At 40.5% G+C, this 23,742-nt stretch overlaps 1 protein-coding gene across 1 annotated transcript in view; it reads left to right on the top strand.

Annotated features, from left to right (window-relative positions):
- The window catches only part of TTN (titin), a 322,156-nt gene that overhangs the window by 86,039 nt on the left and 212,375 nt on the right, over positions 1 to 23,742 (top strand). Inside the window, exons 48-86 of the mRNA XM_066621689.1 lie at positions 419 to 700; positions 803 to 1,081; positions 2,540 to 2,818; positions 2,915 to 3,193; positions 3,319 to 3,606; positions 3,719 to 3,997; positions 4,113 to 4,394; positions 4,499 to 4,777; positions 4,866 to 5,144; positions 5,248 to 5,526; positions 5,658 to 5,945; positions 6,068 to 6,346; positions 6,484 to 6,765; positions 6,863 to 7,141; positions 7,232 to 7,510; positions 7,622 to 7,900; positions 8,020 to 8,307; positions 8,559 to 8,837; positions 9,094 to 9,375; positions 10,807 to 11,085; positions 11,190 to 11,471; positions 12,413 to 12,691; positions 12,794 to 13,081; positions 13,251 to 13,529; positions 13,827 to 14,105; positions 14,210 to 14,488; positions 14,616 to 14,903; positions 15,025 to 15,312; positions 16,272 to 16,553; positions 17,738 to 18,016; positions 18,124 to 18,405; positions 18,536 to 18,814; positions 18,912 to 19,199; positions 19,343 to 19,621; positions 19,740 to 20,018; positions 20,126 to 20,404; positions 20,701 to 20,988; positions 21,165 to 21,452; positions 23,412 to 23,693. Of these exons, the coding sequence (XP_066477786.1) occupies positions 419 to 700; positions 803 to 1,081; positions 2,540 to 2,818; positions 2,915 to 3,193; positions 3,319 to 3,606; positions 3,719 to 3,997; positions 4,113 to 4,394; positions 4,499 to 4,777; positions 4,866 to 5,144; positions 5,248 to 5,526; positions 5,658 to 5,945; positions 6,068 to 6,346; positions 6,484 to 6,765; positions 6,863 to 7,141; positions 7,232 to 7,510; positions 7,622 to 7,900; positions 8,020 to 8,307; positions 8,559 to 8,837; positions 9,094 to 9,375; positions 10,807 to 11,085; positions 11,190 to 11,471; positions 12,413 to 12,691; positions 12,794 to 13,081; positions 13,251 to 13,529; positions 13,827 to 14,105; positions 14,210 to 14,488; positions 14,616 to 14,903; positions 15,025 to 15,312; positions 16,272 to 16,553; positions 17,738 to 18,016; positions 18,124 to 18,405; positions 18,536 to 18,814; positions 18,912 to 19,199; positions 19,343 to 19,621; positions 19,740 to 20,018; positions 20,126 to 20,404; positions 20,701 to 20,988; positions 21,165 to 21,452; positions 23,412 to 23,693 (10,986 nt within the window). The remainder of the gene's footprint in view (positions 1 to 418; positions 701 to 802; positions 1,082 to 2,539; positions 2,819 to 2,914; positions 3,194 to 3,318; positions 3,607 to 3,718; positions 3,998 to 4,112; positions 4,395 to 4,498; positions 4,778 to 4,865; positions 5,145 to 5,247; positions 5,527 to 5,657; positions 5,946 to 6,067; positions 6,347 to 6,483; positions 6,766 to 6,862; positions 7,142 to 7,231; positions 7,511 to 7,621; positions 7,901 to 8,019; positions 8,308 to 8,558; positions 8,838 to 9,093; positions 9,376 to 10,806; positions 11,086 to 11,189; positions 11,472 to 12,412; positions 12,692 to 12,793; positions 13,082 to 13,250; positions 13,530 to 13,826; positions 14,106 to 14,209; positions 14,489 to 14,615; positions 14,904 to 15,024; positions 15,313 to 16,271; positions 16,554 to 17,737; positions 18,017 to 18,123; positions 18,406 to 18,535; positions 18,815 to 18,911; positions 19,200 to 19,342; positions 19,622 to 19,739; positions 20,019 to 20,125; positions 20,405 to 20,700; positions 20,989 to 21,164; positions 21,453 to 23,411; positions 23,694 to 23,742) is intronic.

The following is a 23,742-nucleotide window of genomic DNA, read 5'->3' as shown; positions in this document are numbered from 1 at the left end:
GTTTGAATTCTCTCATTTATAGTAGCAATTCATTCAAAATAATTAAGTCAGAATCATTCCACAGTTTTCTTCAATTTTGTTGTGCCATTTCTGTGTTCAAAATATGATGCAAATCTTTTACAGTCGTCTCCATGTCTACTGACAAAGCTTACTGTCTTCCTTAGTTAAGTGTGCATACTCACTCTTCCAGTGCTGACTAAAATCTGTCATTTAAAATTTTTATCTACTAGGCTGTTACTTAGCTGAATTCAGGTTACCTTTTTTTAAAAGTAGATTTTGAAGTAATAACAAGAATCTCAGCTTAGTCCGAAGTTGATTGTAATGTGCTTCTAAATAGTGTGTTGCATAATCCTCCTATCAAATCAATCTTCCAAGGTGTTATATTTCAGGATTCTTTCTTTCTGAACTCTTTCTTTAGAGCCACCATCATTTCTGAAGAAAGTGGACCCCTCTTATTTGTTGACTCCGGGAGAGTCAGCTCATCTTCACTGCAAAGTCAAAGGGTCTCCTGAGATCCAGGTGACATGGTTCAAAAATAACAAAGAAATTAGAGAGAGTGATACTCACAGGATGTCCTTTGCCAACAATGTGGCTATGTTAGATATTTCCAATGTGAAGGTTGACGACAGTGGAAGTTACTCATGCGAAGCTGTTAATGATGCTGGCAGTGACAGCTGCAGCACTGAGATTGTTGTCAAAGGTTTGTTTATTAACCCACGGGTGGTTTTCTTTTAGAGGTGCTCTGTTCTGCATGCCTACAATCGGTCATTAATTCTTTCTTGGTGCTTTGATGACTTTATAGAACCCCCTACTTTCATCAAAACTCTTGAGCCGGCTGAAATAGTGCGAGGAATCAATGCTGCTCTTCACTGTGAGGTTTCTGGTACTGGACCATTTGAAGTCAGTTGGTTTAAAGACAAGAAGCAAATTCGCAGTAGTAAAAAGTACAGGTTGACATCTCAAAAGTCTCTTATCTCTCTGGAGATTTCTTCATTTAATAGCGCGGATGTTGGTGAATATGAATGCGCAGTAGCGAATGAAGTTGGGAAATGCATTTGCAGTGCGACCTACATATTGAAAGGTTAGTGAACAAAACCAAAAACCGTCTCTTAATGCAGAGAACCACTCTTTCTTGAAATGGACTATTCTTTATTCACCTTTTCCTTGCTGTCTACTCCTATACCTTGCTACTCTGCTAATATCTACCACTGTGTTTCCGAACCACGGAAAAGGCCAGATTTCACAAAGATAGCTCCAGAGGCAGGAGCACTTACACACATGCCAGAAGTTCATGCTTCAGATAGTTTGTGATGCAGATGTAAAGCAAAATTGTTAACAAGAGTACATTTGTGTTACAAATGCCTCTTTTCAGTTTTCTCTTCTTCAGTATCAGTACTGATATTTTCACATAAGTAGCCAAGACAGACTCAAAGATTATTCATCAATGCAACTACCATTAAGGCCTAATTCTATGCATGTTAACTCAGAAGTAAATCCCACTGAGTTCAAAAGTGCTTTCTCCTAAGTAACTGTGCATAGGATTTCTATGTTGATAAGAATGATATGCAAATCAGATCAGTTACAGTGGAAAATTTATTCATTTATGGCCCAATTTTATGGACTATTTACAATAGCAGATCTATTGACCCACTTTTTTTTCCAATTTTTCAACCCACCTTGGAACCCAATCCACTTTCTCCCCTATTTTCTCAATTTTCCAACCAGCATTGCCCCCTTCCTCTTCTCGGACTTACGCTAGCAAAATAGCTGGCATAAAGTAGGTCTGAGGAGATTCATAGGTGATCAGGTGGCCCACCAATAGAAAAAATATTCTTACCTCTTGCTGGTCATCTGATTACCCCCCTACCATAGCTCTGTCAGATCAGCTACATGGCAGAAGATGGTGGGGGATAGGATTGGGCTATTAGGTATATATCCAAAAGTGCTGGGTTATACAATCAGAAATTTTGTAGTTTAAAAGTGTTCAAATTAGAATAATGTTTGCAAAAACATATTTGCCAGAAAATTCTGACAGCCACTTTGACTGTTTAGAAAGGGAACAGTCTTCTTTTATAAATGAACTATCTGCAGTTTTTCAATCCTTCTGATCTCCTCTAATACATGGATCCAATAAAGCAGCACCAAATTTTCTCTTCCTTCCTCTTGGCTCTTGCACAGAGGAATTTCAATATTAACCACAACTTAAATGGCAAAAACTTCATTCCAATTTTGGTTCCCCACCCCCTTCTGAGCAGGAAGATGTGTTCCTCAATACATTGATCCTTTATGCTCCTAACCCCCACATGGATTAATTTTGCAAAATACATATTGAATATCAAGCATTTTTATATTGAAATAATCTGCCCACTGCACCTAGCTTAAAAGTGGAATCCTCTTTCTAACCTCTTCCTGCAAACAATAATCCACAAAGAATGTTGACACTGAGAATCAATTAATTTTCTTTAAAAACTCTGAATTGCAGCACTTAACATATTGAGATGCAGTAATGACAGAGAAGTTTGTTTCTTTTTCAAACTAGAACCTCCATCCTTTATTAAGAAAATCGAAGATGTAACTACCCTCTCTGGTGATGCAGTTACCTTACAGGCAGTTGTGAGAGGCTCAGTTCCTATTTCTGTCACTTGGATGAAAGGGACAGATATTATTAAAGAAGATAACAAAGTCAAAATGACCTTTGAAGATGGCATTGCAACTTTGCATATCTCGGATGTCCAAATTAGTTCTGGTGGTAAATATACATGTCTGGCTGAGAATGATGCAGGAAGTCAAACATGTTTTGGACAATTAGCAGTTAAAGGTCAGTGTAGAAATATTTTGACATCACACAATACTTTGTATCTGCAAGGGGTGTTTGCATTTGCTCAGTAATGACTGCTATTTAATTTTGTTATAGAGCCTGCCACAATTGTTGAGAGAGCGGAGTTCATTCAGGTGACCGCCGGAGACCCAGCAACTTTGGAATACACTGTTGCAGGCACTCCAGAGTTGAAAACAAAATGGTTCAAAGACGGAAAACCTTTAGTGTCTAACAAAAAGTACAGAATCAGTTTCAAGAACAATGTGGCACAATTAAAATTTTATACCGCCGAATTACACGATAGCGGTGAAATCACCTTTGAAGTTGTGAATGATGTTGGACGCAGTTCTTGCACCACTACGTTCACTGTGTTAGGTTAGTAGTCTTTTGGTTGAAGACAACAGTACTCCAATTTAGAATGTAGAGACGTTTCCTTCAAAGGTGCTGAGCAACTCTTCTTTAACATAGTGGTTTTCTTTTTTTGCTTTGCCTTGGAACAGATCGTACCCTTCCTCCATTTTTTACGAAACCCCTGCGGAACGCTGACAGTGTAGTTGGTGGCTCCTGCCACCTTGACTGCAGAGTCTCAGGTTCTCTTCCTATAAAAGTTTCTTGGTTTAAGCATGACAAAGAGATCACTACCAGCAACAAATACAAAGTACGTTATGAAGAAGGTGCTGCTTCCCTGGAAATCAAGCATCTGGATACCAGTGATGTTGGGGTGTATTCCTGTAGAGCCACAAACTCTGCAGGAAGTAAAGAAACCAGTAGCACATTAACTGTAAAAGGTGTGACATCTTTTTAACATTCTCTCTTCTTGGCATTTCTTATTTTTAAAACGATTTTATTTTAAATCATGTTACTTAAACATTTAAACTATTTCTTTCAAACAACATCTAGAGCCACCTAGTTTTGTAACGGAGCCAGAGTCTCAACAAATAGTGCCCGGGTCAACAGTGCGTTTGAAGAGTACATTTAAAGGAACAGCACCACTAACTGTCCAGTGGTTTAAGGGTGATGCTGAGCTAACGACTGGCGGAGCTTGCTACATCATGACTGAAGCTTTGTCAAGTTATATGGAACTCTACGCAGTAAAACCTGCTGATTCAGGGGTCTACTCTTGCAAAGTCAGCAACGTAGCTGGCTCGGTTGCATGCACTGCAAACTTATTTGTAAAAGGTTTGCATATTCTTTTTCTTACTATGAAATCTTTTGGTGATGATCTGAAATTGCTTCTTATTTTTCTTTAACCTCTTCCTCTCACTCTTGGTAATAATATTTCTTAATTTCACAGAACCTGCTACCTTTGTGGAAAGACTTGAGCTATCACAGTTGATTAAGAAAGGAGAATATGCCCAGTTAGAATGTAAAGTCACTGGCACCCCTGAAATTAAAATCTCTTGGTTCAAAAATGATAGGGAAATTAAAGACAGCGCCAAATACAAGATGTCTTTGGTGGGCTCCACAGCAGTACTCAGACTGATGGATGTCACAGTTGAAGACAGTGGTGAATATATGTGTGAGGCTAAAAATGATGCTGGCAAAGATACCTGCAGTAGCATTGTGGCAGTGAAAGGTTTGTGTTAAAATACCCCTCCATTTTTCTCAGTCTTTTGTTCCTTTAGAAGGTTCCAGAAATAATTAACAATTCCCACTCTTTCTTTTTCTCTTGCACCATAGAGTCACCTTATTTTACCAAGGAATTTGAACCCAGGGAAGTGTTAAAAGATTCAGATGTTATCCTGGAGTGTGAGGTGTTAGGTACTCCTCCATTTGAGGTATATTGGTTAAAAGACAACAGGCCTGTCAGAAGCAGTAGAAAACACAGGATAACCATTGAGAATTCCTTGATTAGCCTCCAAGTTTTCAAGTTTGACTCTTCCGATGTGGGTGAATACCAATGCAGAGTAACAAATGATGTCGGAAGCTGTGTGTGTAGCTCTGAGGTGGCCCTGAAAGGTTAGTACCACTTAGAACAGCTCATTCTGTTCTTGAGTTTGACATTTCACTGAGGCCCATACTCACCAGATGTGTGTTCTTTCAATAGAACCTCCACAATTTGTGAAGAGGATTGAAAACATTAGCTCTCTTAGAGGTGGCACAATTGTGTTTCAAGCAACTGTCAAAGGTTCCTCGCCAATCACAATTTCTTGGTTGAAAGATAATGATGATATTGTTGAAGATGAAAACACAAAGATGACTTATGTGAACAATGTGGCAACTCTCATGATCAGGGCTATTGAAGTGAAACATGATGGAAAATATTTCTGTCAGGCTAAAAATGATGCCGGAATCCAAAGATGTTCTGCTTTACTAACAGTAAAAGGTTGGTTTAGCCTCCCCCCCCCACCTCTAGTGCATATTTATCTGTTTAGGACATTTTATATATCAAGTCACAAAACTCTTACGTGTTCCTGTATCTATCACAGAGCCAGCTACAATCACGGATAAAGCTGTGTCCATTGATGTCACAGAAGGTGACCCTGCCACCTTGCAGTGTAGATTTTCAGGAACAAAAGACATTACCGCAAAGTGGTTCAAAGACGGGAAGGAGCTGTCTTTGGGACCCAAATATAAAATCAGTGTCACTGATGCAGTCTCTGTGCTAAAGATTGTCTCCACAGAGAAGAAAGATAGTGGAGAATACACGTTTGTGGTTTCAAATGATGTCGGAAGCAGCAGCTGTAAAGCCAGTATGAATGTATTAGGTTTGTACCATGCACCCTTCTTCTTTTGGAATGGGCTGGGTGGGCCTTGGCTGCAAGTTCTCTGCTTACTCTGAAAACAAGCATAGTGGCAGCATAATCTAATATTTTGATTTTTACTCTGTCCTGGGTAGATCTTATCATACCACCTAAATTCACCAAAAAGCTAAAGAAAATGGACAGCATTAAGGGCTCTTTCGTTCATCTTGAGTGTATAGTGTCTGGTTCACATCCCATAAGTATCCAGTGGTATAAGGATGGCCAAGAGATCACAGCTAGCGAAAAGCACAAATATTCTTTCCACGACAACACGGCGTTCTTGGAGATCAACCACCTTGAAGGTGCAGATAGCGGCTCTTACACCTGCGAGGCAACCAATAAAGCAGGCAGCAACCAGTGCAGTGCACATTTAACAGTCAAAGGTTTGGACATCTTGTCTTCTAGGCCATACGTTTTGGGTTTTCTTTTGCTTTTGAATTCTTTACAATTTTGAAATGAGTGTGATTTTCTTCTTTTCCCCTTCTTTATTCCCCACTCTTTGCAGAACCCCCATGTTTTGTTGAAAAACCACAGTCACAAGACATTATACCCGCTGCTAGAGTCCAGCTCAAAGCCCTTGTCAGCGGCACTCCTCCAATACAGATAAAATGGTTCAAAGATAGCAAAGAACTCCTTTCAGGAGCCTCTCGCTCAGTTTACAAGGATGACACTTCCAGTGTGCTGGAACTCTTTTCAGTCAAGACATCTGATTCAGGGAACTATATCTGCCAAATAAGTAACGATGTTGGGTCAACAACCTCCAAGGCGACTCTTTTTGTGAAAGGTCTGAAAGAATTTTTTTTTCGTTTTTTAAACATCCTGTGTTGTTAGTTGTACTTTTTATTTTTTTTAAACCACCAATTATTGGTTTTTTTTAAAAAAAATAAATCATTTTTTGCTTTCTCTCTATTCCTATTTTAGAGCCCCCTAGGTTTCTTCAGAAGCCCAGCCCAGTGGTAGTTTTGAGACAAGGACAATCTACCACATTTGAATGCCAGATAACTGGTACACCTGATATCCATGTTACTTGGTACCTTGATGGGAATGAAGTATCAGACCTTGCTAAGCATGGAGTTTCATTGGTAGACAACATTGCTACTTTTAAAATTACCGGTGCTAGAGTGGAGGATAGTGGGACGTACGTTTGCGAAGCTCACAACGATGCAGGTAGTGAGAGCTGCAGCATTGAATTGAAAGTGAAAGGTTAGTTGTGAGACTTCTTTTGCTGTTCACTCAGTCATTCTATTGGTTTTTGCCCCCCATTCTTCTAAGTTTGCTTTGTTTCCTTCTTCTAATTTAGAACCTCCCACCTTTATAAGGGAGCTGAAACCAGTGGAAGTAGTGAAAAGTTATGATGCTGTGTTAGAGTGTGAAGTCACAGGTACTCCTCCATTTGAAGTAACCTGGCTGAAGGACAACAAAGAGATTCGAAGCAGCAAAAAATATACCATGGCTGATAAGCAATCTGTATTTGCCCTTCAAATAATGAACTGTGATTTTCAAGATGCTGGTGAATACCAGTGCATTTTATCAAATGAAGCAGGCAGTTGCTCCTGTGCCACCAGGGTCACTTTGAAAGGTCAGTCTGGGAACCACAGTAGGAAAAATCTTCCAAAATATTCAATTGTTTTTTTCTCCACTGTAACAAATGGCTTCTTTTTAAACACAGAACCCCCATCTTTCATCAAGAAGATAGAAAACATCCATGCAGTGTTGAAAAGCTCTGCTGTGTTTCAGTGCACTGTGGCTGGTTCTCAGCCTTTAACAGTGTCTTGGATAAAAGATGAAAGAATTCTTGAAAATGATGAGACCTTCCACATTACGTTTGAGAACCAAGTGGCAAAGCTGAAGATTCGGAATGTTGAGCTCAGTCACAGTGGGAGATATACTTGTCAGGCAATGAATGAGTCGGGTGTTGAGAAGTGTTTTGCATTACTTTTAATACAAGGTTTGTGAGGTTTGGATTTCTACTTTAAAACTACAGCTCTTCAGTATTACCCATAGGGAAGTTAGCAATGTATTTGAAATCTACATTCAATACATTTAATTTTTATTGCAGAACCTGCTCAGATTATAGAAAAGGCAAAATCGGTTCAAGTGACCGAAAGAGACCCAGTCACGCTGGAGTGTACTGTGGCTGGAACACCAGAGCTTCACGTGAAATGGTTCAAAGATGGCAAACAGCTCATGCCCAGTAGATATTACACCATGAGCTTTGATAATAACGTGGCCAGATTCAGGATTGAATCAGTGATGAAGAATGACAGTGGCGCTTACACTTTTAGGGTTGAAAACGATTTCGGAAGCAGCACCTGTGAGGCTGTTTTGACAGTACTAGGTTTGTATTTTGTTTCACCCAAATTAGCACTTTTTACCATTATTTTAGGTATTTCCATGAAGAAAGTTAAAGCAAGGAATCTGAAACTATTTGCCTTTTTTTCTCCCCTTTTTCGGCAGATCAATCAATCCCTCCCTCATTTACTAAGAAATTGACCAAAATGAATAAAATCGTGGGATCCTCTATTCATATGGAGTGTAAAGTTTCTGGTTCCCTCCCAATCACTGCCAAATGGTATAAGGATGGAAAAGAGATACCTGACAGTGCAAAATATAGGAGTCTGTGCCATGAGAATACTGTATCCCTTGAGGTTAACAACCTCTCATTGACAGATTCTGGAAATTATTCTTGTAACGCAACAAATGTTGCAGGAAGTGACTCGTGTAGCGCTGCTTTAACAGTGAAAGGTTTGCATTTCTTTCTGTCCTCTTTCTATACTCTTTACTGTAAGAAATACATGAGAAATCTTTTTTTAACTTTACCATCGCTGCCCTAACATCTTTATAGTACTGTAATTTAATCTTACTTGCGTACCACTTTTTTTTTTCTTATTATGATCTTTTCCACTTTTAACCTCATTTTGGTCAATTATGCCTTGCTATAATTTCTTGCGCCAAAAAATAATTCATTTTTTTATTTTGTTTCTTAAAACTTTTAGAGCCACCAAGCTTCCTGGTAAAACCAGAAAGCCAGCAAGCTGTACCTGATTCGACAGTGGAATTTAAGGCTACTTTGAAGGGAACACCGCCCTTTAAAATAAAGTGGTTTAAAGAAGATTTAGAACTTGTGTCTGGACCTAACTGTTTATTTGGGATTGAAGGGTCAACTGGTTTCTTAAATCTTTACTCAGTGGATATTTCAAAAAGTGGGAACTATACTTGCCAAGTTTCCAATGATGTTGGCAGTGACTCTTGTACAACAACACTGAGCATAACAGGTGTGCTAATTTGTTTGTTTTATGTTGCTCTTTTCCTATTTGTCTTTAACTTTCTTTTTGTAAATGTTGATAGATTACTTTTCTTTGTGCACTTGTAAATAGAAAAGTTCTTGGCACAAGTCTTGACACAACCCATTAGATTTCTTGTTGTCCATTTCTCTCCTTTTGTTCTGCATAATTTTAGACATGAACTGTTTTCTTCCTATTTATCTTCTCTCCTATCTTGCTAAAAATGAATATTTTATTTATTCCCTAGAACCTCCCAAGTTTGTTAAAAAGCTAGAACCATCCAAAGTCATAAAACAGGGCGATTCTACACGACTTGAATGTAAAATCAGTGGATCTCCAGAAATCAAAGTTGTGTGGTACAGAAATGACACTGAACTCCATGCTAATGAAAAATTCCAGATGTCATTCGTAGATTCTGTGGCAGTAATTGAAATGAGGCATCTTGATGGTGAAGATAGTGGTGATTACATATGTGAAGCTCAGAATCCTGCCGGCAGGGCAAGCTGTAGTACAAAACTTCTTGTGAAAGGTTAGAAAACTTTATTCTACAGGCTACGTGCTTTTCTGCTGTTGAATATCCCAAAATGGCTGAGAATAGCTCATTCCTATTTCCTCAAATGAAGTGTTGTGATACCACGTCTATATTTGTTCAGTCAGGTCAGGATCCTGATTCTCATACCCTAAGGCCCATGTTTAAATCAAACAAGTATTTTCTAGTCTCTGGCCTTTGCTGTACCCATTGAGAAATGAACATTTTAATGTAGTAAGGCACTGAACAAAGAGCTAATGGTGATGAAGAAGAAAATAATTGAGGGCCGAATCCTAGCCAACTTTTCAGCACTGGTGCAGCCACAATGCAGCACTGAAGTAAGGGAACAAATGTGCCCATACCTTGAGGACTGCCTCCCCATCACAGGATGCAGCTCATGCCCCATTGGCACGGTTGCACCGGTACTGGGAAATTGGATAGTATTGGGCCCCGAATCCTCAGGCAGTGATGAGCACAGGATCAGGCCTGTTGCAAAAGGTCTGGGCAATCAGGTATTTCTGGCAACTGTGGACTGGGCTGCTTTGTTCCTAAGGCCACTGCTTACCTATAGCCAAGCTTCTGTCATCAGAAGAGTCTCCTGAGAGAGGAGGATTGTAGGCAGAAAGGCCTGTGCACAGAGGGGTCAGCAAGTCAGGGACCTGAGAAAGCAGTAAGCCAAACAAAACATGGGGACTAGAAAACAATGAACAGAACAGGAGAAGGGTAGAGACTGAAGAATGACAGGGAAAGGAAGACTGAGAAGTGTATATCACCAGAAACTGCAACAGTGAGAGAGGCTGGTGTTCACATATTTATTTGAAATAACCAGCTACAGCTTTAGCTGCAGGTTTCTAGTAGAAGGCTGGAAACTGATTTTGAGGGCCCCCACAATGTTTCCCATAAGTCCCCTTTTCCAGTTCTAGTTTACTGCTGTTCACAGCCCAGATCAGCTGGGTAAAGATGATTATCATTTAGGTAGGAAGATCATCATGCAGCCAATCAGACTTGAGTGCACGATGATGTCATTCAGGGCATATGAAGCTAGTTCACAGCAAGGTCGAATATGGGCATGTGTAAAATGGCTGAACGTGTGTTAGGTTACTCCTATTCCCACAGACATTGCCCTCTTTAAAGTTAACTAAAAAGGGGGTAGACTTGGCAGAGGGGGGATGAAAGTGTTCATGAAACACACCCTTTGTTTTGACTCAGCATCATGCTTATCTGTTTCTCTATTGAGACATGCATTTTGAAAAGAAAAGAAGTTTCTATGCAATACATGCCCTGGCACTAAAATAGAAACATATCTGGCAGTTCTCATACCATATTTACGTTAGTCTAGCAATATGCATTTTATCACAGCTATTTTTTAAAGTTACATATGCCCATGAAATTTCTCAAAGTGGCAGCTACATCTTCTCTTTTTCTTCCTAGAACCTCCTATATTTAGCAGGAAGCCAGCTCCAGTAGATACACTCAAAGGTACAGAAGTTAGCCTTGAGTGTGAAATTTCGGGGACACCACCATTTGATGTTACATGGTATAAGGATAAGAGACAAATCCGCAGCAGTAAAAAATACAGGGTCACCTCCAAAAACTACCATGCAAGCGTTCACATTCTTAATGTTGAAGCTTCTGACATTGGCGAATACCAGTGCAAAGCTCAGAATGATGTTGGAAGTGACACTTGCATTTGTACTGTAAAACTCAAAGGTAAGTATTATTGGTCTGCAGAGAATGGACAATCTTTTTCTTCTAAAGATTGACAGACATTTCTTACTGGAAATCTTGATACCTAATATCTTTATCCTCTTCAGAACCACCGAAATTTGTGACCAAAATAAACAACCTTACTGTTGTGGTGGGTGAACCGGTAGAGTTACAAGCAACCGTGGAAGGCTCTCAGCCAATTTCCGTTCTGTGGCTCAAGGACAAAGAAGAGGTCATCCGAGAAAGTGAAAACAGAGCAATTACATTTGTGGAAAACATTGCCACTTTACAGCTTGCCAAAGCAAAACCAGCAAGTGCTGGGAAATATATTTGTCAAATCAGCAATGATGCTGGAACCCGGGAATGTATGGCCACTTTAACAGTTCTAGGTTGGTAATTACACAAACTTGCCCTTAAAAAAAAAAAAAAAGTTATTTTGAAAGCTGAGAATGCTAGATAATATGCAGGATCTTGAAGCAACTAGACATCTGACTGATGGTGTTTTTCAACCTGTCTGTTCAAGTAGGTTACAAGATTGACCCAATTCATAAATCTTGTTCAGTTCAAGAAAACAACATATATTTTCTTTCTTGATGCCAATAAAGGTTATTGGCTTAGATTGGATTGAATTGGATAAGTAAAAAATATGCACCGAGAAACATAATTGGGCCTACATCTGTGGCACCCCTTATCTGCAACATAAATACTTTTTCATGTTCTGATGATTGCAGAGTAGTAAAACTTAAGAGTTGCTAATTGGAATCAGCAGTGGACCTCCCCAGCCCATGCCCGGGGCAAATGGCGCCCCTGCCGTGGGCTATTGGCTTCCCCACTCAAAAATCTGCCCCCCCCCACTCACCTGAGGCTCATGGAGCCTCGCGTGACCCAGGAATGCATCGGAGAAACCTCTTTGAGATTCCCCAACGCTATAAACTGTGCTTCTGGAAAACCGGAAGCACAGTTTCTGCCCCCGTCGGTAGCCTCAGAGAGGCTTCCGTGGGGTCCTAGTGCCTCACGCCTGGGGCTTTTGCCCCTTTGGACCTTATGGTAGGTCTGCAACTGACAGGGATGTGAACATTATAATTCTGCAGATTGTTTATGGTGACAATTCACATCCTTAAGATCTTATGAGCAGGCATCTATATGCCAAGAAAGGAGTGCAATTAGTACATTCATAATACCTCCACTCCAAAGCTAAAGCATGTAGCTTTAGAGCGCCAATTTCTTCATTGCAGTATTAAAGCATGCAGTATTAAAGCATTAAAGTATTAAAGCATGTGTCTAACATGTCAAAGGTATTTACAAATGGGCATTGCTTGTCTCTTTCCAGAGCCAGCTATCATTATAGAGAAGGCAGAACCAATGAAAGTCACTGTAGGAGATTCTTGTACATTAGAATGCAAAGTGAGTGGAACACCTGAACTTTCAATAGGATGGTTTAAGGATGGAAAAGAACTGACAAGTAGCCACAAGCACAAAATTACCTTCTACAACAAAGTATCTACTCTCAAAATTCTTGATTCAGAAAGTGAAGACAGTGGCTTATATACCTTTGAGGTGCAGAACAATGTTGGCAAAAGCAGCTGCACAGCCTCAGTTGATGTTCTAGGTTAGTGCTATTGCTTCTCTTCCACTAGGCCATAGTTCTCCATGTGTAAACTTCTTGTGTAAGTGTAAACTTACTTTTTTTTAATTACTTGCTCTTGCACAGATCGGATGATTCCACCTTCTTTCACAAGAAAACTTAAAGAAACTCATGGTGTACTGGCTTCCTCTGTGGTTCTTGAGTGTAAAGTGGCTGGATCTGCACCAATTACAGTTGCTTGGTTTCAGAATGGACATAAGATCACTAGTGGTGAAAAACATCAAATCAGTTTTTCAGACAATGTGTGTGGTTTGCAAATCAATTCACTGAACTCATCTGATTCAGGAACTTACACATGTAAAGCTGCTAATGCAGCAGGCTCTGATGAGACTAAAGCTCTTATGATGGTACAAGGTCAGTATTTGTTGATTGAATAGGTCTTCACAGAAATCTTCCATAATAATAGTCTTTAATTCTTGCAAAATTCTGATCTTTGATTATATAATTTGGGGACTATGTTCATTTGCATTTCATGCTTCCATAATTGTCTGCTGGTCTTTTCTTTTTGTCTGTTCTTAAACAGAACCACCTTCTTTTGAGAAGGAGCCTGAATCTGTGGACATTTTACCAGGCAAAAGTGTTACATTTACAGCTGTTATTAGAGGAACACCTCCATTCAAGGTGAACTGGTTTAGAGGGGTCAATGAACTTGTACCAGACGATACATGTAACATCTATGTGGAAGAGTCAGTCACAGAGCTGGAACTGTTTAACGTACATCCACTCCAGAGTGGAGAATATACTTGTGTAGTGATGAATGATGCTGGCAAGGTGTCTTGTACAACACATCTTTCTGTGAAAGGTTTGTACATATTAAAATTTTTCACTCTAAACCAGTGGTTCCCAACCTGGGGTACATGTATCCCCAGGGGTATTCACCAAGTCCTTTAGGGGTACTTGAAAAAGAATTGAACAATGGCAGGAAAAGGCAGGTTTGTATTAGAATTCCTTGCAGGGATGGCATTAATATGGGGGGTACAATTTATGGAAATGGGCTGCCAAGGTCTGCAAGTGAAAAAATGTTGGGAACCACTGCTCTAAACTATTGAAATGTTTGCAGAATATTGATACTCAACTCTTGATTCTTATTGTGCATTAGAACCAGCTGTTTTTGTGAAGAAACTAAGTGATCATTGTGTGGAGCCAGGCAAGTCTATAATTCTAGAGAGCAAATACACTGGTAGCCTCCCAATTTCAGTGACATGGAAGAAGAATGGTGTTACTTTAAGTCAATCTGAAAAGTGCCACATCACCACAACGGACAGGTCATGCATTCTGGAAATTCTTAACAGCACAACAGACGACCAAGGAGAATATGTTTGCATGGTGGAGAATGAGGCTGGAGAAGATGTTTGTGAAGCACTGGTATCTACTTTAGGTCTGTCTTTGGTGATACTTCAAGCCTCTTTCCCATTCAAGTTTATTGTTCCGAGGCTCAGGTGTAGTTACCTTAATGCTGATATTGACTCTTTCTGTTCTCAGAACCACCTTCTTTTGTCACACACTTGGGACCTCTTGAGGTATCAGTTGGAGACTATACAACTTTGCAATGCCAAGTTGCTGGAACTCCAGAAATCACAATATCTTGGTACAAAGGAGATACAAAATTAAGATCTACTCCAGAGCATAAGATGTACTTCAAAGACAATGTTGCCACATTAATATTTAACAAAGTGGATATCGGTGACAGTGGGGAATATATTTGCAAAGCAGAAAACAGTGTAGGAACTGCCTCTTCAAAGGGCATCTTGACAGTTCAAGGTGATTATTTTATTGTGTGTTAATTAATCTTTAGAGCTCTTTCACTCTTTTAGCAGTGTTTAATCTGGTGCAGAGCCTGCAGGAACCCTATAGTTACTATTTATTGCATGCCTGCCTTTTTTAACAGAGCGAAAACGTCCACCTTCTTTTGCAAGGAAATTAAAGGACACCGAGCAAACTCTTGGCTTTCCTATCAAGTTTGTTTGCCGCCTAAATGGATCAGAACCTATTAGTGTTACTTGGTATAAAGATGGTGCGCCTTTAAGAGATGACTTTGATGTGCAAGCCTCTTACATAGATAATGTGGCAACTCTTCATCTGTTGAAAGCCGAGATGAGCCACACAGGGCAGTACTCTTGCACAGCTACCAATGCTGTTGGAACCGCTACCTCTAGCGCTAGGCTCACAGTCACAGGTACCAACTCTTTGGTTTTCATCTTCTGTTTTATTTATTTCTTCTTTAGTAGTTGCCTGTATATTTATAGATACAAAGGGAAAATGTCAATCAACACTCTCCTGTTCCTTTTAATTCCCAGAACCTAAGCAAGCACCCTTGTTTGATATTACACCCAAGTCCATAGATGTTCCTGTTGGACAGAGTGCTGACTTTGAGTGTCACGTGACCGGAGCCCAACCAATACGTGTGACCTGGGCGAAAGATGGCCGAGAGATCCGTACAGGAGGAAACTATGCCATTACCTTTGTAGCAAATACAGCCCACTTAAGGATCCTGAGAGTAGGCAAAGGAGACACTGGACAGTATACCTGCCAAGCTAGCAATGATGTTGGAAAAGACTTTTGCTCAGCCCAGCTTAATGTGAAAGGTATTGGAATTTTAGGTCACCATAGGACTTTCTTGGGATGATGTCTTTTCAGTCAGTTCTTTGTTTCTGAATGTTTGAAGTTAAAACTTAACAGAATTATTTCAGAAGAAAAATTTATCCTAGAACTCAATCTGTTGGTATCAAAGACCTGAATTGTTTTCTCTTACTTTTTCTTGAAACTCCAAGGGAGCAAAAGAAAGACAGTTAAACTTGTGGAGCTATAATTTTTTTTTAAAGTGATATATATTAGCGATTCTTTCCTTACATTCATGCTAAATGTGGTTCAATGGAATTTTTGTTATCATTGTAAACGTAACACTGGATTTCATTTATTTATATTTTGTGTATTTTTTATACATAGCTTTATAAAAATAGTTAATGACAAAAATATAGATGTCCCAATCCATGAATACAGGCCAATGCTGAATTCTGCAAATCCCTCTCATGTGGCAACATACTGCCAGGGAGGAAATTAGCAAGTGGCCTCCTGACTTGGCACATTTGTCAAAAGATGTGGTCTTTGTTCTCCTAACCTGGTCTTTGTTCTCCCCAATAGCCTGAAGTTGTGGATTGGGACCACAGCTTATCAGGGAATAAAAGTCAGGGGTTGTTTTAATAATTAAATAAAACTGAATTTTCCATTTGCTTTTGGGATAGCTGACATTTATATTATAGAAATATTCATGCTAAGTTAGTGATCATTTTTTGTAACAATGACAAATTATTTATAGAAGAGCTTACATGGAAATGTAAAATTGCATGTAGAAGTCTTGAACAAACTATGGACAAACTCTTTGAAAGCTATTTGAACATTTTTTCCTCTCTCAAGCTTAATGTTGGGTTGTTGCAATTGAATTTACCATTTTGTATCATTTCCATGGTAAAATTCATATGTTCTCAATAGTTTTTACTCATCACATAGTACAATATTGAATGTTACTTTCCTTCTGGTTTCTTAGAACCTCCTAAATTTGTAAAGAGACTAGAAGCAGCGACAATGGTGAAACAGGGTGATTCATGTCAACTTGAATGTAAGATTAGTGGTTCCCCAGAAATCAAAATTGTATGGTACAAGAATGACCAAGAAATACATCCTAGTGACAAGCACCACATGGCATTCAGTGACTCCACAGCAGTCCTAATCATCGTTGAAGCCAACCCTGAAGACAGTGGAGATTACATCTGTGAAGCACTCAATTCTGCTGGCACTGCGAGCTGCAGTACAACTGTCACAGTAAAAGGTTAGAAGTCAACATATCCACAGCCTTCCCCCCTTGCCTTGTCATATTTTCCACTCTTAAAGGGCCAGAAGATTGGTAGTTGGACACAAATAGTCAAAAGTACTGATGAAGATGTGTAATTAGATGACCCAAGCTAAAGTTGTAGGGGAAATTGTAAAGGTGCTGATGATTATGGCCCAAGTACACATATAGTAAAAGAATCTTGAAAAATTTAAGAGCAGAAGAAACAGCCTTATTTATAGAAGGCCCTACATGGAAATGTAAGTTGTATATAGAAGTCTTTGAACCCTCCTTGAACATTTTCCCTCACTGAATGCTCTTCCCCTCTCAAGAATCAAGACTAATGGGCCTTCTTTTGGTCATTGGTCTGAACCAGAAGTTACCAAACTATACAGTAGCACAGGACAATAAGGGGTAGAATCCATTTCCTGTAATCCATTCTGTGGCCATGTAAGTTCTAAAAGCACTCTGTACTTCAGGATGCACTTCTTGAACCTATAACTAATACCTAGGAAGTTAAAAGACAAGAGACAACAGGTGGACGGATCAAAGAAGTGGGTGATAATGCCAGATATGAGGTTACAATAGTAGGAGTACCGGCTTTCTGTTATCTGTGCCAGCTGCAGTGCTGTGAGATGCTTGTCAGTTACCTCCTGGCTATAGTTAGAGAAGACATTAGATGTGAACAGGAATTATAAGGGGGGAAAGAATCACATGTGTCTTTTTTAAATTTACAACACCCATAAGGATAGAGAGGAAGCCAGTCTGAAAATATGTTATGAAAGAGCCTGAGTATGGCCTAGGGAGTATCAAATCAAGGATAATGGGTCTAACTGGGGGTGTGGCAAAATCATGGCATGCATCAAAGATTCTGTGTAGATGCAACTCTTCCTTATTAACTGCATTTATTTGGAAAATCCAGTCCTACGTGTGAAAAGAATTTGAGGGGAGGTGCCAAGTTTTCAAACAGGACTTTACAACTTTGGATATAGAAATGACCTCAAAATGAACTGCTGTGCTCTCAGCACTTTCGAAAGCAAGAGGACCACCTAGGCACCTAAATAGGGATTTACAAGGATATCTTCTGGCTTCTGTCCCCGAATGGCTTGCCTCCTCTCCTGCTAGCAAGAAACCTCTCCCAGGAGTCCAGTTACATATTCTCATATTCCTTTTTTTTTTTATAGAACCTCCTGTTTTTAGCAAGAAACCTAGCCCGGTAGATACACTTAAGGGCTCTGATGTCATCCTTCAGTGTGAAATTGCAGGCACACCACCATTTGAAGTTGTCTGGTTCAAGGACAGAAAGCAAGTCAGAAGCAGTAAGAAGTTCAAAGTTACAACTAAGAACTTCAATGCCAGCGTTCACATTCTTAACCTTGAAGCTGCGGACACTGGGGAATATCAGTGCAAAGTGTCAAATGAGGTGGGAAGTGACACTTGTGCTTGCAGTGTAAAATTCAAAGGTTAGTATTTCTAAACAGCGGTTCTTCTGGGGCACCTTTTTCTTTCTGTTTTGCTTGCAATTTTCTTTTTCTTTTTTCTGACCATGAATAATTCTCTTCTGCGCCAGAACCACCTCGGTTTGTTAAGAAGCTGAGTGACACCTCCACCTATGGTGGGGAACCCATGGCACTGAGGGCTGTAGTAGAAGGCTCCCAGCCTATTTCTGTTGTGTGGCTGAAGGACAAGGGTGAAATAATACGGGAGAGTGAAAACGTCAAGATTTCCTTTTCGGATAACATTGCTACTCTTCAAATTGCAAGTGCCGAAGCCACCAATACCGGGAAGTACATCTGCCAGATTAAAAACGATGCTGGCATGCGAGAATGCGCGGGATATTTACAAGTTTTCGGTGGGTATTGGCTACCATTACTTTCTAAAGAATTAAATCTTTACTGCCTTTGCAGTCTCAGCACTCAAGCAATTTGGGTCCTGCTCTTGGTTTTGCAACTCAGTTTTGTGCATTATCTTCCTCATTCCAGAACCGGCTGTGATTCTAGAGAAGCCTGAACCAATGGTGGTGACAGCTGGCAATGCTTTTACTCTGGAGTGTACTGTGGGTGGGACACCTGAGCTAATCACCAAGTGGCTTAAGGACGGAAGGGAACTCGCCAACAGTCGCAAGCACCAGATCAGCTTTTCCAACAAAGTAGCAACTCTTAAGGTTCTTTCTGCTGACATGAATGACAGGGGGCTGTACACTTTTGAAGTGCATAACGAAGTGGGGGAAAGCAGCTGCACGTCCTCAGTCGATGTTTCAGGTTTGCTGGAGATCTTTCTTCTCCATTACTACTCCTTTTACCTTTTGCCTGTATTGTCTCCTCTTTAAATATGGCTCTTTGTTGCCTTTCCCCACAGACCATGTTGTCCCTCCTTCTTTTATCAGAAGATTAAAAGAAACTTTTGGTGTCCTGGGCTCCTCGGTTGTTCTGGAATGCAAAATAGCTGGGTCACCACCTATTTCAGTAACTTGGTTTCATGGAGGAAATGAGATTTTCAGTGGAGACAAATATGAAACTGCCTTTTCAGATAATGTCTGTGCTTTGAAGGTGAATGCTTTGGACACATCCGATACAGGGCCATACACCTGTACTGCTGCAAACGTAGCTGGCTCTGATGAATGCAGTGCCTTTTTGACTGTGCAAGGTCAGTATAGGATAAAGGCTCCCTATATAACCCTACCATATTTTTATCTTCTTGCTATTCTTTGCTATTCTTTGTATATGGATTTCAAGTATCTAGTACATCAATTAACACTTAGTCTAAACTTTGTGTCTGTATAAATCTAGAACCTCCCTCTTTTGCAAAGACACCTGATCCACTGGAGGTTTTACCTGGAATGAGCGTAACATTCAGAAGCCTGATCAGAGGAACTCCCCCATTCAGAGTTAACTGGTTTAAGGGAAGTAGAGAACTTGTGCCAGGGAAAACATGCAACATCATCCTGGCAGATTCAACTGCAGAGCTGGAATTGTTTGAAGTAGGACCACTCCAGACTGGAGATTATACCTGCCTTGCCACTAATGACGCTGGCAGTGCTTCTTGCACCACACATCTTTTTGTGAAAGGTTGGTCCAAATGCATCCCACATACTTATATATTTATGTGCATGTGCGTATGCACACATGCATATGCGCATGGTCCAGTTCCTGGTTTGACCTGTTCTTTCATGTGACTTTAACTCAGAGCCAGCTGTGTTTGTGAAGAAACTAAGCGATTTCAGCGTGGAGCACAGCAAACCCATTGTTCTTGAAAGTACGTTCAGTGGGACTCCTCCACTTACAGTTACGTGGAAGAAGAATGGCTTAAACGTCACACAGTCTCCAAACTGTCACATAACAACCACAGAAAAATCAGGCATCCTGGAAATTCCTAATAGTACCAGAGAAGATGAAGGAGAATACACCTGTGAAATTGCAAATGATGCTGGAGAGGACGTATGCCATGCCTTAGTATCCATCTTAGGTGTGTTACTGTCTTAAATGGGTTGACTATTCTTGTATTAATTGCCATTATTTAAACAATCTGTTTAGATTGATTGGGGGTACTGATGATACTAATTTCTACTCCAGAACCACCTCATTTTGTTAAACACTTGGAACGTGTGGAGGTGACGGTTGGAGAGCCTGCAACTTTACAATGCCAAGTGGCTGGAACCCCAGAAATTAAAGTGTCGTGGTACAAAGGAGATACCAAACTAAGATCAACTCAGGCTTACAAAATGCACTTCAAGAACAATGTAGCTTCACTTGCTTTCAGTAAGGTGGAGAATACTGACATCGGTGAATACACCTGCAAAGCAGAAAACAGTGTTGGATTTGTTTTGACAACAGCAGCGCTTACTGTCAAAGGTGACTGTTCTCTTTCAAATCATTGGGTCTTGTCATTCCAAAGCTATGAATTGAAATCCTTTGCATGTAAGACCTGAAAGGCCATAATTCAGTTGCACTGTGGGTACAATACTCATGTGTGAATAATCTCTGTTGGGGTTACTAAAGCCCTGGTATCTTTTATTCTCCTTTGCTGCCTGTATAGTCACACAGGGAGAACAAATAGGTTGGCATCTGCAGTGTAAATGCATCATGATCTCAGTTTTCTTTTGAGTCTTATAGGATGCATTGTTTCATGCTGCAATTTGTTTTTGCAGACCGCAAACTTCCTCCATCATTTACAAGAAAGCTGAAAGATATCCAGGAGACCGTTGGTTCTCCAATCGCTTTTGATTGCCGTATAACTGGCTCTGAACCTCTTCAAGTGTCTTGGCATAAGGATGGGGTGTTGTTGAGTGATGATGACAATATTGAAACCACGTTCTTAAACAGTGTAGCGACTCTTCAGATCTTGCAGACCAGCACTGCTCATTCAGGCCAGTACACTTGCACAGCAAATAATGCTCTTGGAACGGCTTCTTCTAGTGCCAAGCTCCAGCTCACAGGTTCGTAGCCTATTAAATCTAGCTTAGTTACAGATTGTTTTGGTTCTAATGAAGATAAACAAATCACAGAACTACTGTTGAAAATAGCCCATGAACAAGGGCCATTTTGAAGGAAAGGCAACAGCAAGAGTTCTGTTGTCTCTTATGTTGTCTGTTTTCACTTTTTTTTTTTTTAGAACACCTGAAACCTCCATTCTTTGACGTGAAACCTTTACCCATTGATGTTGCTCTTGGGGAAAGTGGTTCCTTCAAGTGTCATGTCACAGGATCAGGGCCAATGAAAGTCACCTGGGCAAAAGATAACAGAGAGATCCGCTCTGGTGGCAATTACAAGATCACACTGGTAGAAAACACAGCAACACTGACCATTCTTAAAGTAGGCAAAGGGGATGCTGGACTTTACACCTGCTATGCAAGCAACAGTGCAGGGAAGGATTCTTGTGCTGCTCAGTTGGGTTTCAAAGGTAATTTATAAACAGTGCTATTTTTTTTCTCCTTCAGTTCTGTAAAGCAAGCAACTTAAAAAGACATTTATGGATCTTCTGGTCTTTGAAGCAGGCGCAATTGGATGGTATTCATGATCAAGAGTAATAGCTGATAAAAATATTTTGGGGATTTTAACATGAAGTTATTTTTATATGACAGTTAATACCATGCTGTGCATCATGTTTATTGCTTACAAGGTTGTTTAAATTTAGGAATGTGTGGAGATACAACGAGCCATAAATGGGATGGACATTGAATGTCCTTTTAATAAGTCAGTTCTCGTTATCTGCTAGGATTAGGTTCCTGAAAACCCTAATGCATAGTGAATTTGCAGATAATGAACCATTGCTCTGATGGGATCAGTGGGGTTAGGTACAAGGGGTTACCGGGGGGGAGGGGTGTCTTCCCTGCCATTAGAAGAATCCAGCAGAGACCCTCAGGAAGTCAGCAGAGTGCAGCAGGAAGTACCAAAGTATCTCTGAATGCTGGAGAGTCCTTCCAGAGGCTGTAAGAACCTCCAGAATGGCACTTGCAGCCACTGTAGACCCCTTTAAAATGACCAGCGGGATCTTCCACCAGCCATTGGTCACAAGTGCCATTCTGAAGGTCTCTGAAGCCTCTGGAAGGTCTCTGCATAGTAGATAACAAAAACATAGGTGCAGATAAGGAGAAAAGGTATCCATTTTGTCCCTTGCAGATAAGTGAATTTGCAGATAAGCGAATATATATAAAGAGCGAGAGAGAGAGAGAGAGGTTGTCTTGTATAGGTTGTTTTTTCTGCCAAGTGTGGTTCTGTGGAAATCCATTGTTCCAAATAAAAAGGGAACTAGATGGCAAGTTCAACCATCTCTTCTGCATGCACCCAATGAGATATAGAGAAAGCATCCTGAGTGCTTTCTTTTTACTCTCTGTGGTAGACATCTGATCACACATCCCCCCCCCCCAAGAATTAACCTGTAGGTAAAAGAAAATAGGCTGTTGTCATTAGTGCTGCTTTGTGGCGAAAACAGTTCAGCAGTAGTGGCAGTTGTCCATTCTGAGTTCCTTTGTTCTAGGAACAGGGGGAGGGTGTAAGATGGGCCAACATTGCTGGGGCATTAGGCAGTAATGACAAGCTCCTTGACAGCTTCTTGCTGTCATCTGAAGATTACGAGTATAAATCAAAAGAGGAAACCAAGGAGTGGAACATGGGGAAGGGAAGCTTCAGTTAAGTGAATCTGTGAATGGGTGTCCACCTCCTGATATCCAGTAGTGTAGCAAGCCTGGTGCAGGTGGGTGGGTTGCCCCCCCCCCAGCATTCCATGAGTTTGCTGTGCTTTCCATGGGGGGAGGGTATGCACAGCTCTTTCCACTTGACTGCTCTGAGCAGCAAGTGGAGTGAAGATAGGCTGTCCCGCTTGCCCCTGTGTCCTTTTGGCTCTAAAACGGAGCCATTCCAGATGTGAGGGTGTGTGATGCCCCAACACAAGGGGATGATGTGATGACAAGGGGGTGACATGATGGCATCATCATGTTACTCCACCCCATGCCGGTCGGCCCAGCTGTGCTGCTACTGATATCCAGTTTGCAAGGATTGGATTGTGGTATCTAGTTATTACTATGTTATTTATCTTTGCAGAGCGACAAACAATTCAAGTTTTACACATAGTAGAGATAATTTAGCAGCATGTCCAGGAAGAAAAACCCCTGTGCTTCCAACTGTGTATGTTATATGTACATTAAAAGATTAGTGTGATATATTTGCACAGCTTTATACCAAAATCCTCCTAAGGTGGATATTATTTCAGTTGTACTTGGGTACTCTACAGCTTGGCTTTTGAGGGATTTGTGGATCTTTGATTGACAGTAATGACTTTGCCAGTACACTTCAATACTTTGTACACACATCGTTGAAACTCCTAAAATTCTAACACAGCCCCTTTCACTTTCTTTCATAGAGCCGCCAAGGTTTATTAAGAAGCTAGATTCCTCCAGGATTGTGAAAGAATATGATTCAACTAGATATGAATGCAAGATAGGTGGTTCTCCAGAAATTAACATTGTGTGGTACAAGGGTGAAACTCAGATTCATCCCAGTAACAAATACAGGATGTCCTTTGTGGATTCTGTGGCAGTGATTGAAATGCAAAATCTGAGCGTCGAAGACAGTGGGGACTACACTTGTGAAGCCCAAAATGCCGCTGGTAGTGCCAGCAGCAGTACTTCATTGAAAGTGAAAGGTCAGAACCTGCCCTTCTTTGTTTTCTCTGCTCCTCCTGCTCTAGAAGG

The sequence above is a fragment of the Tiliqua scincoides genome, chromosome 1 (genome assembly GCF_035046505.1).
Source record: "Tiliqua scincoides isolate rTilSci1 chromosome 1, rTilSci1.hap2, whole genome shotgun sequence".
NCBI classification, from domain to species: Eukaryota; Metazoa; Chordata; class Lepidosauria; order Squamata; family Scincidae; genus Tiliqua; species Tiliqua scincoides.
Note: the sequence above shows the minus strand (reverse complement) of the source record. Positions and strands in the feature narration are given on the sequence as shown.